This window comes from Chrysemys picta, chromosome 3 (assembly GCF_011386835.1).
Source record: "Chrysemys picta bellii isolate R12L10 chromosome 3, ASM1138683v2, whole genome shotgun sequence".
Classification (NCBI taxonomy): Eukaryota; Metazoa; Chordata; order Testudines; family Emydidae; genus Chrysemys; species Chrysemys picta.
In genome coordinates this window covers 52,971,080-52,987,219 of record NC_088793.1, presented here as the reverse complement: position 1 = coordinate 52,987,219, position 16,140 = coordinate 52,971,080, and the positions used below count along the sequence as shown (strand labels likewise).

The 16,140-nt window shown below is 39.7% G+C and overlaps 1 protein-coding gene across 1 annotated transcript in view; it reads left to right on the top strand.

The window, feature by feature from the left end:
* Positions 1-15,319, top strand: part of LOC135982590 (protein eyes shut homolog) — a 497,350-nt gene extending 482,031 nt beyond the window's left edge. Inside the window, exons 20-22 of the mRNA XM_065589961.1 lie at positions 11,677-11,929; positions 13,547-14,575; positions 14,733-15,319. Coding sequence (XP_065446033.1) covers positions 11,677-11,929; positions 13,547-14,575; positions 14,733-15,319 — 1,869 coding nt within the window. The remainder of the gene's footprint in view (positions 1-11,676; positions 11,930-13,546; positions 14,576-14,732) is intronic.
* Positions 15,320-16,140: the final 821 nt, after the last annotated feature.

The window sequence follows — 16,140 nt, the reverse complement described above, 5'->3', positions numbered from 1 at the left end:
AACACAAATGAATCTGGTACTTTCATTTTAGCCTATTTGGTATGCCTCTTTGTGGAGCAGTTTTAACAGAAATTACATCTTTGAGAGTGAGCCTGCCTTTAGTAGGACTCTTTTCTCTTGGTATATACAAGATATTATTTCCCATCATTATTGTGAGTCCAGTCTTAGTGAGTAAAAACTGTTTATGAATGTGAATGTGAATGAATATTATGGACATGTGGATCATGCCAGGTTATCATAAATAACCTATACATTTTATTAATGGGCAAAGTAAACAATCTTAACTAAATCCTATGTAATCAAAGGAAATATTTAAACCAGTTTTTGAAAAGACGACATTTAAGAAGCTGTCTAAAGACAGGCTAATTAGCAAATATTATGAATTTTAGATCCAATTAAATCCCACTTTTTCTGTTTACCAGTGTTTAGCCTCTGCTGCTTTTCCAGGAATACATGATATAACCATCTGGTGATTAATGACAGAAACTATTAATATATTAAGTTAAAAGAGCATTTTCCAATCCCAATAAATTTCTACAATAGATTTTAAATCTAATCCATTGCTAGTGTTTTAGTTAATTTCCTCTCCTCAATCCATGTTTTAGGGATGTCATCCTTGGGTTGATTTTCTTGAGGTTTCTCTGTTGATAGTGTCTTTATTCTTCTTCGCTGTCTGTGGCAGCTTACCTATAGAAATAGAGAGGACAAGTTGATGAGTATTGTGTGTCTATGTAGGGTAGCAGGGAGTGTGTGTGAGAGAGGTGCTTACTTCAGTGTTTTATATGCTTCTTTCTATTTTCATGAAATTATAGGAAAACATATCTTTCAGGCTTGTTTAGATTCAAGCTGGCTGCTGTCATCCTTTCATTAGCTCCATTCCTTTGGGGTTTGGTTTTGGTGACATCTTCAGCTCTTGAATAGGCAGTCTGCTTAATGAATATGCAACACACTTCTAATTGTCTTTGCCTTCCGGGGCAGGAAAATCTCACATAAGTTTTAAGGTTAGTTTTAACTGTTTCTTTTTATTCAGTCTGTTTTCCAAAATATGTACTCAGTTTAATCAGGGTTTAACAGGAATTGAACTTTTATTGCAAAAAAAGGTCTTAAGAGATTTTAGTTCTCAAAACAGTCTTTTTAAAATTAAGTGTTTTTAAAGACAGTTTTTACCTTAAATAATTATTTTAAAAGTTGTTGTTTCTGTAACAACTTTTGAAGAAATGATTTCTGAGTTGGGTGAGGAATTGTTTGAGTTTGCCAGATACTGTAGCTAATTAATTCCTTGTTAATATAAATATTCTATATTTAAATTGCTTCTTCACATTAGTAGTTAGTTTAGGAAGGTCATTAGATTCCATTTTGGAATATAAAGCATTTTTACCATTTACATTGCAATGATATTAGGAAATTACATTAGAAGTTTTGCATTTAGCTAACATCTGCATCTATGCATTCTACAATGGCTTGCCGTCTGAACATTTAGGAAATGAATAAAGGTTTTCTACAAAATATTTCTCAACTATCAATGTTTTTCTTAAGATTTCATGGAGGAAGATTTTAGAGTGATTACAAAAGAATCTATTTTACTACCTAGTCTTATGATTCTGATAACATATTCCCACTCATGATTCCTCTTTGTTCTTAAGATCCTCTTGATGTCAGGATCTCATTCTTTTGCAAGGCCTGTTGTTTTAGATAAAACTATCTCTTTGCCAAATTATGTTTTAGACAAGATAGGTGTCCTGTTCTTTGATTTAGTTGCCTTTTAAACTAAATGGTGTTTACTAGTTGCAGTATACAATTGGCAATTAAAAACTCGCATCAAATATTCTATACAAATCACTAATCATAACAAGCAAGGCTATATTCATTTTCCAAAATATTGTATAAAAGAAAGTGACACAGACAATTAAAGCAAGATAAAGTTTAAAATGCAGCTTTTTCTGAGTTTACATAAACATTCAAACGAGTCATAACATGGTGTTATCTCCTTTAACATTTGAGCTTTGTCCCTGAGGTGACAGAAAGCCCTTATGGAGAACAATTTAGATCCTAAATAAATTAGTATAGGTCCAGTGACATCATCAAGCAATATGCACAGCAAGCAGGTGCCTGGGGTAGCCAACGGGAAGGGGCAGCATGTCTGGCTCTTCGGCAGCAAGTCCCTCTCTCCCTCTCAGAAGGAAGGACCTGCCGCCAAAGAACGATGCAGCGGCGGTAGAGCTGCCGCTGAAGTGCCGCCGATTGCAGCTATTTTTTTTCCTCCGCTTGGGGCAGCAAAAACGCTGGAGCCGGCCCTGAATATGCAGGGGGAAAAACCAGAAATAGTCAAGAAATATTTCTGTTCTGTAACTGGAAAAGCATGATGATGTATTCATATCTTACAGTTATTAGGAAATACTTCCTATTCCATCAGTAATTAGAAAGAATGTAAAACAGCAGCTATTACAGTTAAATATTTGTCAATCAGAAGGACTGGATAACTGGCATCCAAGGCTATTAAAAGTATTGGCTGAGGATGTTCTCTGAATGACTACTGTTGATTTTTAACAAATTCAACTCTGGGGATGTTCCAGAGGACTGGTGAAAAACTAATGTTTAAAAAGAGTAACTGGAATGACCCAGGTAACAGGAGGGCAGTAAGTCTGACATCGATCCTGGGTAAAATTATGGAATAGCTTCTGGGATGCAAAAGAGTATATGCAGGTGACGAACACCAAATAATTGTATCCCTGAAATTACTAAAAAAAACAATCTAGAGGAAAAAAAGGAAATAGGCCCAATCTTAATAATTGTTTCTCAAAATGCTAATTCAGGGATCAGACCTATATTATTTTTGTCACATGAGGATCTTGTCATGATCAAAGAAAAGCAAAATACAATTATTCATTATAAATATGTATTAATAAAGAAAGGAAAAGGGGACAATGAAACAAAAACAAAAACAAGCAGTCAATGATTATCTCAGTCTCAGTCTGTTGTTTACATCTCTCTGTGGAGAGCTTTCAACAGAGATACTATACCATTCTCTAAGGTAAGTTAGGAAAAAAGTATATTATTCCCCATATCACTAGTCTTAGTGTATCATAGATAACCAAAACAGTTTATAGATGAGCAAGGGAATTTCCTTTAAGGGTTGATGTTTCCTGTTTAGGGATCATGGGTAACATAAAATCATTTTATAAATGGGCAGAGGAAAGCGATCTTAATTTTTTTTTTCAGGTCATGGAACTTAGTTAACTTGGTTACTTAGAAGAAGCCATTCAAGAATTACTCAAATGAAATAACAATTTTTCTTACACAATCAAATCATCTTAACAAGTGGTCTTGAGACAGGCAAATTAATGAATACTCAGGAGCGCCACCAGCTTTTTTGCCGCCCTAGGCGGCAGAAGGTCCCGCCCCTGAAATGCCGCCCCTGACAGAGGCGGCGGAAGGTCCTGCCCTCGAAATGCCGCCACCGACCGGGGCGGCCAAAGATCCAGCTGCCACAGTCGCCGCCCCCCAAATGTTAGTGCCCTAGGCGACCGCCTAGGTCTCCTAATGGTTGCTCCGGCCCTGTGAATACTACCAATTTTAAATTTAAATTACATCCCACTTCTTCTTTCTGTTTATCAAGGTTAGCTTATGTCACCTCTCTAGGAGTAAAGAGTCTGAACAATCTGGTGTTTAACAGGTGAAGTTAGTATCTTAAATTATAATGGCATTTCAACATGCCATATTTTTTTTACAAGAATAGTTTAAATTTAATCCCTTGGTAGTGCTTTTGCACTCACCGTCTCACCAATGTTGCTGAAGTCTTGGTGATGTCATCTTCTTGCAGATGCATTGCTAGGCTGGAAGCTTGCTTCTTCTTGTTGCTATGTTGCGGCTTCTTTCCTTTTAGTCTTCTTGCTGTAGTTTGCTTGCTTGAAAAAGGTGAAATGAATAGGCTGATACAAAACAAGACTGTTGAGATAAGACTACTGAGTTCATATCTCAATTCAGAAAGATTTATACCCTTTCCATAGTTTCTCAGAAGGTGAAAAGGCACACCTCTGTCAGGGACTTGACTAGATTCAAATACCTGCTGTCAGCTTTTCATTGGCTCAACATTTTTATGGGATGATTTTGGTAGCAACTGCAGTTCATGAATATGCAATCTGCTAATGCATATGTTGCAGGATGTAAAACTTCTTAAACTTCATAGTTATTTTGTTTTTATCGTTGTGATGAGACATTCTCAATATAGCTTTAAAGTTAGTCTTAACTCTATTTTTTCTTTAGTTCATTTTCTGAGATTCCTTTAATTCCATCAGGGTTTAATTGGAATTGAAATTTTGTTTCATATGAGTCCAAAAACTCCTATTCACCTTCTGATAATTGTCCACATGGATCCCACTTCTGGTGAGCATGCACCCCAGGTATGCAAGTTCAGAATCTTTTGGCCAGCAGTGTCTATTGGGGCCATGCCTGGAATCTGAATGCCCTCACAACCCTCCCTTACCCAGAGATATAAAAATCAGAACAGTCCAAGCATTCCACAGTTCCTTTAAATCATGTGTGGGTATGAGACAGAATGTTTGGCAGTGTCCACTTCTGTTGCATGATGCATGACTCAAATCCCATATATATAGTTAGTATATTAATCTAGATTAGTTTTTCCCAAACTTGGGTTGCCGCTTGTGTAGGGAAAGCCCCTGGCGGGCCGGGCCAGTTTGTGTACCTGCCGCGTCCGCAGGTCTGGCCGATCGCGGCTCCCACTGGCCGCGGTTCACCGCTCCAGGCCATTGGGAGCTGCTGGAAGCGGCGGCCAGCAAGTCCCTCGGCCCACGCCGCTTCCAGCAGCTCCCATTGGCCTGGAGCAGTGAACCGCGGCCAGTGGGAGCCGCGATCGGCCAGACCTGCGGACGCGGCAGGTACACAAACTGGCCCAGCCCGCCAGGGGCTTTCCCTACACAAGCGGCATCCCAAGTTTGGGAAACACTGATCTAGAGAATATAGTTGTCAGTTTTACTGATTATTTTTATTCCTGTTGGCTTAAAAAAGACTTGTTACTGGTAGGGACTTTCCTGGTATCGGGATCTAGCCTCTATGCCTGATACAAATTCCCCAGGGTTAAAAATTTGCCCCTCTTGTGATGCAGTTACTCTGCCGAACAACGAATGATATGTGTGCCTTTGTTGTTCCTTTTCCAAAAGAACTCTGAAAGCAAGAGAAGCTAGCCTTAAACTATTCCTCCTAGAGTGTTCATGAAAGCCTCCTCAGATACTCAGGAGAAAGGCTTGAACAGGCTTCATCCCTGAGTGATCCTGTGAACTGTGGCTCATCTTAGAGCTCTCAGGCTCATTCAAATATGTCAGTTTCTGAGACAAACAGAGCAGCTAAGTCTTCCTTCAGAGCTAAGACATAGACCCCCTACCTCTCTCCCCCACTGCCTATGAAAGTGGGACTCAAAAGTCACCATGTGTTTGACTTGTCTCAGGCTCTGAAATCAAAGCATAGCAAAGACCTAAGATGGGTCCCTCTGGTACATAGGAACCAAAGTGAAATGAATGTCTGTGGTATTGGTGAAATCTGGGACCATATTTTCCTCCAGCACTGACTGTCTGGTATCCAGGACTCTGGGTACCCAACATTCTGGTACTCAGCATCTCCATCCTGAACTTCTTGGCACCATTGTTATCACCATACTTATGCAAGCAGTAACTCTGGCATTTGTACCAACTCACCTCCCTTCCTGGATAGAAGAGACACAGGAACACTCTACCATACAAGACAGGGTAGCCCCACTGCTGGAGAAGATGTATTCCTTTTCATTTTCTCCTTATTTATTAAGAAGGGAATCATCCTCTGCTTACTCTTCTTTTCTGTGGTTATCACTTTGGGAATTAGGGAGGAACTCAAGAAAATGTTCTCTAAGCAGGAAAAGGCATAGATCTCATAAGGAACAGGCCCCACTGGTATCCTTCTCTGTGATCATCAGTCCAATATTCATTTTATCATCACTCATGACCATACTGGGCACCCTGGGGTATGCATCCCAATTCTCACAAGCCAGGTTGCACTGCCAACCTATTATAATGTTAGATTTCCTTCCACTAGGAGATAGTATAGACCTTCCCAACACAAATCAGTTGGTGCATTCAGCAATCCTAAATAAATAGGAGGAGGAGAGCAATGAGGGTCAACAAACAGATGCAGAGGAACATTTGATCCCAGCAGCAATTTTATCATCATCCCCTGCTGAGGCAGTGAATCTCTCCATGCCTTGTCCAATGGATGATTGTAAGGCATTCCAAGATTTGATGGAGCTGGAGCTAGAGCAAGAGAATTCACAAAATCAGCTAGACATTCTGTTCTATTTCATGCCTGGTAGACTTGCCATGCCTGTTAACGAGGGACTGTTGCAGCCTACAAAGGAATTGTGGCAGACTCCAACATCAATATCAATAATATCCAAAGAAGCAGAAAAGACATAACAAGTCCCTAAGTGATTTGAGTACTTTTATTTGCATCTCGTGCCATGGTCACGTATCATAGATCATGCTCAAGAGCAGATGATTGCTCAAACTTCCCTGAGGACTGCTTTCAATGTGATTGACACTTCTGCGTGCACTTTCTCCTCATGCCAGTCATCAAGGATACCTAAGTAGACTCAAACAATTATAGAGGATCTTGTCTTTGAGGGTTGTGACTTCTTAAACTCCAAGGCTGACAAAGTCTTCAATTTGTTAAAAGGCTCTTGGGACTATCTTGTGCTCTCCAGATTTGCACACTCATCCCCAAGGAGAAAGCAAACCAGACATCAAGCAGAGTCCCTGTATCCCATTCTACTATAAACCATAGAGAACATGCAAAACACTAAGGAAGAACCAGAGATCCCAATGCAGGCAAGCCTGTTCCAATTCCTCAGCTGCCGTGAACTCCACATCTTTCTCTTGGGAGCAGGTCTGATTCCATAGTCAAGAGCCTGGTAGAACCTACAAAGGATCTATGCCTTTTCTCACACAAATCCCTTTTTGACAACCACTTTGCACCTTTCTGGGAGGTTTGGGCGAGCATCATCAAGGACCAGTGGGTCTTAGAGTTTGTCAGCAAAGGGTATTGAATACAATTCTAGGACCTACCTACCACCCATCCTTTTTTTCCCATCCCTTTTCAGGGACCTTTCTCACAAGACACTGTTAAACAGGACATGGCATCCCTGCTTTGACTTGAAGCAGTGGAGGAAATGCCCTTAGAGTTCTGGGGCAAGGGGTTCTATTCCAATTATTTCTAATCCCAAGGAAGAAAAGGGGTTGGCCCCCTATCCTGGACCTTCAACATCTCAACAAGCTCATCCATCATTTCAAGTTCAGGCTGGTGACTCTATAATCCCCTTGTAAGATCCTCAAGACTGGTTTGTGTCTCTCAACCTTCAAGATAACTCTCCATACAACCAGCTCTAAGGAAATAGCTCAGATTCAGGGTAAGAAAGACTCACTACCAATACATGATCATGCCCTTTCATCTTTCCACAATACTGAAGGTTTTCACCCATTGTTTGTCCATGGTGGCAGCTTATTTGAGATGACAAAGTATCCAGGTCTATGCCTCTCTCAACCATTGACTCATCTGCAATAAATTTCCCCAGAATGTGCACAGCTTGAGCCATGTAATCCAAAGACTCTTTTCTACTTTAGGCTTCAAAATAAAAAGGGAAAAATCCACCTTCACTCCAACTCAAATTACAAAGTCCATAGGGACCATAATAGATCTGAGGTCAGTGAGTGCTTGTCTCCCACAAGAAAGGTTCCAAACTATAGTGGCCCTTGTCAACTATCTAAAGGCTCATCCAAATATATTAGTAAGAGCATGCCTCAGACTTCTCGGTCTTATAGCTTCCTGCACCTACATGACACAGTTTGCCAGACTTCCTTATGGACATGCAGATGACAGTCCCACAGGAAGTTCTCTCCTTGTTAAACTGGTGGAAGGCCACCTTCAGGTTTTCAAGGGAGTACCCTTCTCCTCACCTCTGCCCAGACTCTGGTGACAGATACTTCCACTCACGAATGGGGACTCATTTAAAGTGCCTACAGATTCAGGTAACGTATTCTCCACAAGAAGCCTATCTTCACCTAAATATTGTGGATTTCAGAGCCTTCTGCCTGGCGTGCAAAGCGTCCTTCCCCCAGTCTAGGTTTCCACAATCCAAGTGCTGACAGACAATATCACAGCCATGTGCCAACTCAACGGATGAGGGATGAAGGGTATGGTTATCTCCACTCTTTTAAGAGGCTGTTTGGTTTTGGATTTTCTATCTACTTAATCAGATTGTGCTCTGTACCTGCCATGCATTCAGAGTTCTCTAGAAAATCAGATACCTTCTTCAGATACCTTTTGTCAATCGGACTGATGCACACCTACTGGTCAGTCCTGTTGGTACTTAGCATCCTCAGGGAACTGAGATCATACAGAGGCTTAGTGATCATGTTAGCCCTAGCATGGGCCAAGCAATTCTTGTACTTGAATCTGACCAACCTGCCAATGCAGCACCAATCACATTAGCTATGCTGCATGACAGTCTCACAGAATCTGATAGATCCTGCACCCAAATCCTTCACCATTACATCTGGCAGCCAACATGCCAAATGATTAACTGCCACAGAAAGGAGCCATTCAGCTAAAGTTCAAAACATTCTGGTTCATAGCAAAAACAAATAAACAACACACATTTAAAAAAAAACTTTACTAGACTGATTTACATAGCAAAGTAGGGAAAAGTTTTCTATTTGGGCATCTGTGATGGTCTTTGCTCATGAGGAGAGTTGCCTAGTGGTCAGGGGGCTGTAACCCTTGGACATGTGAAGGGTGGGGGGTTGGTAGATGAGCTGTGGCCCTCCAATCCACTGGGCTCTGACTTAGGGCCCTGTGAAGGTAACAAAAGGGTCTGACACCTAGGAGCACTTTAAGACGTCAATCTCTGGGCCACTTCCTATCAGAGTTCGCAGTCTGTAACAGGAGAGTGTGAAGGGGTTCAGCTCACCACTTGGGCTTGGGTTGGCAAGGTAGCTCTCTCCATCTTGGGGTGGCAGCTGCCTCCTCGTGTGCCTTGGCACTCTGGTCAGGTCAGTACCAAGTCTCTCCCTTTCAGGGGTAGTCAATAAACAAAACATGGGGAATTAACAGAAATAAACTGGGTTAGTATGTGGGAGGGGACTATGTCTCCTTCTCAGGGTCTATCAGAGGCAAGCCCTCCCTTCCCTCAGGGAGGGACAGTCAGGCAGCTGGTGATGGGAGAAATCCTGCTTTCCCTCAGGCCTTTCCTCAGGAGTTGCAAGGTAAACTTCCCTGGCCTGTCCACAAATAAGCTGTTCTGCTCCTTTTTAACTCTTCCTCCAGTCTGTGCATCTCTTGAAGGTGTGGTGGGGCAGGGCTGGCTGTACCCAGAGCAGCTCCTTAACCCCTTGTGGCCCAGTGTGGAGTATCCCATCTCAGCATCCTCAAAATCACCTGATATCCTTGACAATCAAATTTCTTCTGTTTTGTTCCACTGACTAGCCCTAAAACAATTGAGATTTCCCATCAACTCCATAAAGAGTATATTTAGCAACAATTTCTGCACATTACCCTCATATTTAGGGCCATATACTGTATCTCTCATTGTACAGTTACTAACTTCTTCAAGGATCTCATGCTCACATTTTCCCCACTTCCCGGGGACCTCAATATAGTGTTAATTGGCTAAATGGGCCTCCTCTGTTAGCTCCTAGTGAGCTATTTTTATACAACCCATCCATGAATACTATCTTCCTTGCAGCCATAACTTCAGCTTGGAGATTACGTAGGTGAAATTCAGGCTTTCATGGATGGTCCACGTTACATGATACTCCATAAAGATAAGGTGACTCTTAGGCCTCAGCCCAAGTTTCTGTCTAAGATCAAGTCAGATTTTAATTTGAATAAATGTATTTACTTACCAATTTTCTTCCCCAAAGCTCATTTAAATTAAGAGGAAGCTAAACTAGACATCTTTGATATGTTGGGGCACTATCATATTATCTTGGTAGGACATGGCCTTTCAGGAACTCACCTAGATTTTTTGTGACCTCTGCAGACAAGATTAAGGTTCAGGCCATATCTTCTCAAAGACTGCATAAATGGATATTTAACTATAAGATCCTGCTGTGGGTTAGCCAGGTAAGATCCATGTATATACATTGCAGCCCACTCCCCTGAGGTAGCCTGTACTAATGCCTTAAGAAACATTCTTATTTTAGAAAGTTAAAGGATGGTTACATGGAAATGAGTCCACATATTCACCCAGCACTATTCCTTAGTTGAGGCTTCCAGACTGAATGTCTGCTTTTGTAGAGCTGTCTTGCAATCCTTGTTTAAATAGAACTCCTTAGCTCCCACCATCAAGCCGGGAGGTGTGATCTATATAGACAATCACTGAAAGAAGAAAAAATGATTATGTACCTTACTATTGTTCTCCAAGATGTATTGTTCACATGGATCCAACAACCCACCTTCCTTCCACACTTCTGCAGACTCCTAGAGCTCTGGAATTCTGTGTTGGCAAAGGAACTGAGGGAGAATTAGCCAGGCTCTACCTTTTATGCCTTCGGGTGAGGGCATCCAGACAGAAAGTGTGGCCCTACTGAACACTGCTGGCCAAAAGAATCCAGTCACATGCTCATGAAATTCATGCTCACCAGAAATGGGATCCAATTGGACAACACATCTAAAAGAATCCCCAGTTCCTGTAAAGCCAAGTCCCCATTCTTTCCCAGGTGCTTGAGTAACATTGGAAAGTATGTTTTTTAATGAACAGGGAAGGCTAGCAGAACTAAAAAAGAAAGCCAAAGCTGGCTTTAATGTTTGTGTGCCCGTGTGTATTTAATTTACCCAGGAGTTTATATCTTTTATAGACAGACACACAGAATTACTATCCCAGAAACTGCATTCATTCTTCACTTTGTAACTGCATTGTGGATAGGAATTTTGAACATATGATCGATGGATATTTCAGACTTCCCAAAGGTTGGGTACCGTGTTTATAAAAATGGAGAGTCACAGTGAAATGCATTCTGAGACTATTTAGACATACACCACAATTCTTTCTTCCCCAAGAGCTAACTTCAATTTCAGTGTGCTACAAGCTGCTTTGTGAGGATGTGGCAGCAACAGGCTACATAAATCAAGTTAAAGCATAAAAGGGCTATCAATATTGCCAGACAATAGAACATAAAGTAATTATAGAATCAGAACAAAACATGCAGGTTGGTGTAAAGATAAATACTTTGTTTAGTACCTTCTGTATTATTGTATGTTAACCACCAACCAGGATATTGTTGCATTATACAGAATATGATTTTAAAAGGAGCTTTATTATTGGTGGCAACACTATCATGATATTTGCTAATGTACATTACGTATGAAATGTATCTTTATTTTTACTAATAATTGTTTTTGGTATTAAGAGGAAGACAAAATGGCATTGTTGTTTTAAAATCAAGAAAGATACATTTTGCCATGAAATTAGCTGGACAAAATTTGCTGTCAGATTAGATTAGTTTTGGAAAGTTCTTAAAGCCTAGTATAAACAAAGTACGTTCTAAAATCAAAAGAAAGCAATAATTTGCACTATCTAATGTGACTATGAAAATGCAAATGGCCTTCAAAAATGGCTTTTTAAAAATTCTCTTTCAGGGACGAAGCTGTGAGCTTAATTACAATGATTGCCTAATACAGACCTGCTCCGCTGGGTTTCTTTGCAATGACGGAATAAACAATATCACCTGTTTACCTGCTATCCCCCAAAGCAACAAAACTATCACTGAAATGGACGGAGTGCCCCCTACTGAGATTTTAGACAGTGACCTTACTCCAGCAATATCTGTTTCTACTGGGATTTGGTCTAAACAGGCTACTCCTGATTTTCATACAATGCAGCTATCCCAAGGTAAGACGGTGATAACAGGATGAATAAAGCTCTGAAGAATCCACATGTTGAAACTTGTCTCTTTATTAGTGCCTTATAATGGGTGACAGTGTAGAACAAAAATGTTTTCTTTTCCTCTGCTCTGTTTGTTTTCCAAATCTTAACTCTTTTTTTTCTATTATACCTCATTCTCCTTGTGTAAGCTATCTTACCATCCTTAGTTAATCTGTCTAAACATAATTGGAAGTTGAGTGTTTTCTTTCAGAAAATATTTTCCTGTCCCGGTCCTACCAGTGCAGAAAATTGAACTCTCTCATCACTTGGTTTTCATTTAGCTTTGTTGGTGTGTACAATTTTGTATGCCTCATATCCTGTTCAGCTCTCTCTGACCCTAATTCCAACTTCCCCTTCTTCCATGGCTTGTCAGCAGCAGGCAGATAATGTGCCTTGCTCTATGGGGACCTTGGCCTTCTCTTTCTAGTTCATATCTTCACTCAGTGCATCCTTTTCTTTGCTTAGGAATGTTTTTATACATAAGAACTTCTACAACAATATCATCAAGCTTTTGTTCAGTATAACTGTTTATAGCTGTGTTTTTCACATGCAGAGAAATGAAAGTCCCTTGCACTAATTTGGAAACCTTTTCTCTAAAATTGAACAGTAATGTAAGGGTAGGAGTCTATTTTGACTGTCATATGTCTAATAATACATCTACACTGCAGCTGGAGGTGTAATTTGCAGCTTCGAAGATATACATGCACTTGCTTAGATCAAGCCGCCACGCTAAAAATAGCAGTGTAATCCAGACCAAGGCCCTAGGTAAGTATTCAGGAACCTAGTCCTTGCCGCCACCAATGCATGCCTTGCTACACTGCTATTTTTAGCACTCGAGCTTGATCAAAGTAAGTGCTGGAGCTTATACCTCCAGCTGCACTGGAGACACACCCTAAATTGTGATCTATTAATTTAATTAATGGTAGTAAACATTATGTTGGACATTGTATATTAAATACTATAATTGCTTGCCTCTAACTTAAGTGTCCCCCAAAGTGATTACTTTTATAAGAAGTAAGTCATTTTAAAGGTCCTGGTTTTATTTAGATAATGCAGTTTTATTTAACATTTGATTTTCTGTAGAGGCTCATCATTTCAGGATTTGTCGCCGTTATGTTTTTTTTGTTTGTTTGTTTTTTAAGTAGGTAATAGTCGTAGTTAATATAGATAAGCAAATGGTATGAGATCCAATTAGTAAATATAACAGTAATTCTTCCAACACATCATATCAACTAATTCACTGAAGTTCTCAGTGGCAAAGATTTGTAATTCATTCATTTTTATATTGATTTAGAAAATTTAATACTTCTGTTCTGAGCAATGCCATTTTTCTGACTCTGGCCCACACACAGAAAGTGAGTAATGGGAGGGTTTGCGTTTACTCAGCTCTTGAGGTCACTAAAACCTCTCTTACACTTTTATTAAGAATATGATTTATGGAGTTGTATTTGTCTGCTATATAATGCCTTGGTGAGAATTAATGGTTTGTCGGTGGCAGTGCAATTTGCTGCAGATTCAGCCCAGGGCCAAAGTTGTTCATTTTTTATTTTCTTCTAATTTTTTTCTACTTTTTTATCCTTAAAGGTCTGAAAAAGACAGACACTGTCAGCTATGGGATTCTTCTGACCACTAATGTGGCTAACTTAAACTCCAGCATATCTTTTGAAAGCAATGGACTAGGAGAAGTAATTGCCACTGGAGAGTCTTCAACAATGTTCAGGCTAGCTAGCTCAACAGATGTTCCCTCTCCACAAATTCTTAGTTTTGCTGCTCTAGTCTCAGCACAAATAAAGCCTGACATCACACCTCTGCCACATGTGGCCATTGGTACTTCCATAGATTTAATGTCAGGATTGCTTCCCCAGGATAAGTATGATATGACCCCATTTATCAGTTGTTCCTTAATGACAGTTTCTGTTTACTCAACACAAGCTTCATCATTAGAGAGCCATCAGACTGTTTCTTTATCTGCAACAGACGTGAGTTCGGTAATTAGTAGCATACCAGGAGTTGAGATTGAATTAAATAGTTACTCATTACTCTCCAGTGGATGCCTGCTTACAACTGCTTCTACAAGTGCACCTTCAATTCTCTCTAGGTTGCCTCAAGAGGGTACTGGAGAACAGTCATCTGTTTTCTCAACATCAGTAGGAGAGCACTGGAGTTCACTGAACCCCTCAATAGCTCTCGATTCTCCTGTTAAGATATTTATTTCAAAACAGGTTGCTTTCTTTAGCTCATTAGTTATGCACAAAGCCCAAATGCAAACATCCCTTCCCGCTCAATGTCTGGTTATTATCTTTTCATCCATCGACCAGAGACTCTCAAACATCAAATCACAGTCTGCTGATTCTTTAAGTGAATTAAGCCAAACATGTACAATGTGTTCTATGACTGAAATAAAACCCTCTGATGAATTTTCAGATCAAGTTCTGCATAGCAAACAGTCCCCTTTTTATGAGACATTCTGGATGAACTCAATGATATTAACCAGCTGGTTTGCACTAATGGGAGCTATTGCTATTACTTCTGGGCATTCGTTTTCTTCAGCTAGTGAAATAGCATCATCAGTGGAGTTCAAAGAACTGTCGTCCTCATATCCCACTAAAGGAAGTACAGTTAAATTCCTAACAGAAGGATATGTTCTGTCTATGTCCTTGCAAGTATTGAACACTATTTTTTCCATGTATTCATTCAGATTGTATAACCATTGTACCTTCACAAACCATCTTTATAGAACCATAATTTTCAACAATTATGTACTCACAAGAAGTCAAAGATTTGACAAGAAAATTAACTGCTGCCGAGAAGCTGACGGCAAAACCAATCCTACTGTTGGAATCAAATCTATATGATCTCATTATGGACGTGTCTCGGTTAAAGGGTCAAGATACTTTCTTACATACTCAGCTGAATGGTGCACTTCAAGAACCAGTTACCAGCCACATAGCAGATAGTTCTTCTGAGCTCAAAACAAATTTACAGATCAATCCAGATGAGACTCTCAAAATATTTTCCAAAACAGTTCAATCAAGTGTTCTGGATATGCACCTTCTGCCTATGGAAGTTCAATATATAGACATAATGGTTGATTACTCTGAAGGGCATTCATTATTTGCATCTTCTAGTGACATGCTGTCTTACTCAGTTTTACGTGGGCAATTGCCCCATGTAGAAATGCATTCTCCTAAAATTTTAGAAACATGGGATTTATTATCTCATGCTGATTACCTGACTTTAAATTCTGCCTTACAAGAGTCTAGCAGTACTTCATGGGAATATTTGAGATGGACACTCAGTACTCATATTCATGATAAGAAACTTCTAACAAGTCTAAACAGTCTTTTACCCAAATAGTATGTCTGCAGTGGACTCGACTCCTGCCTTTATCAGCTGACATTGTCTGGTGAGTTTCCCATTTATATTCAGTAAACTTTTTGAGTTGGTGTTTTTTATAGAGATGAAAGAGCCTGTCATGGTTGCCAGGTGCTCAGAACAGATTCATTGTAATCAGGGCAGGAGCCAGTTCAATGGATATGACACCTGCTGCTGTACCTGACACAGATGGTTATCCTTCATGCACTGTCACATAGGCTATCAGATCAATATAAAAGTAGGTTGGAGACTGCTATACTGCTGGCAGGCAATCAGAGACTGAACAAGTCCAATTCATTACAATGAGTCTTTCAAAATTTCAGGTATAACTTGTGTTATTATTTCTTTCTTTCTAATAAAAAATACATCTTTGTCTGCTTGGATACAACACAGAGAATAATTCTTCACATTTTGGGGAGTGTTGTTTTAATTACAAAAATAGAGAAAGACCAAGGTGGCTCTATGCTTTTTACCCCTGGAGAGAACTATTTTTATATGTAAAATATGATAATTATGTTGCTAGTTTTTATTCTAAAATAGGAGTCAAACAGTGGTTAAAACTTTATTAAGAACAATCATTTGTGGTATATTTGTAAGAATACAGAAACACTTTCAGAAATGAGGTCTGGAGATTTAGGAAAAAAACATTTTAAAAACAGGCCTTTGAATTCTAAAGTAGGAAAAAATACTAGATTTTTTTAAAGCTGCTATACAAATATTGATTTTGTTGGAATATATTTAAAACACTCTTCTGCCTTTTGCCAGGAAAAACCTGTAAAATTAGTGACAGTGAATCCTGAGAA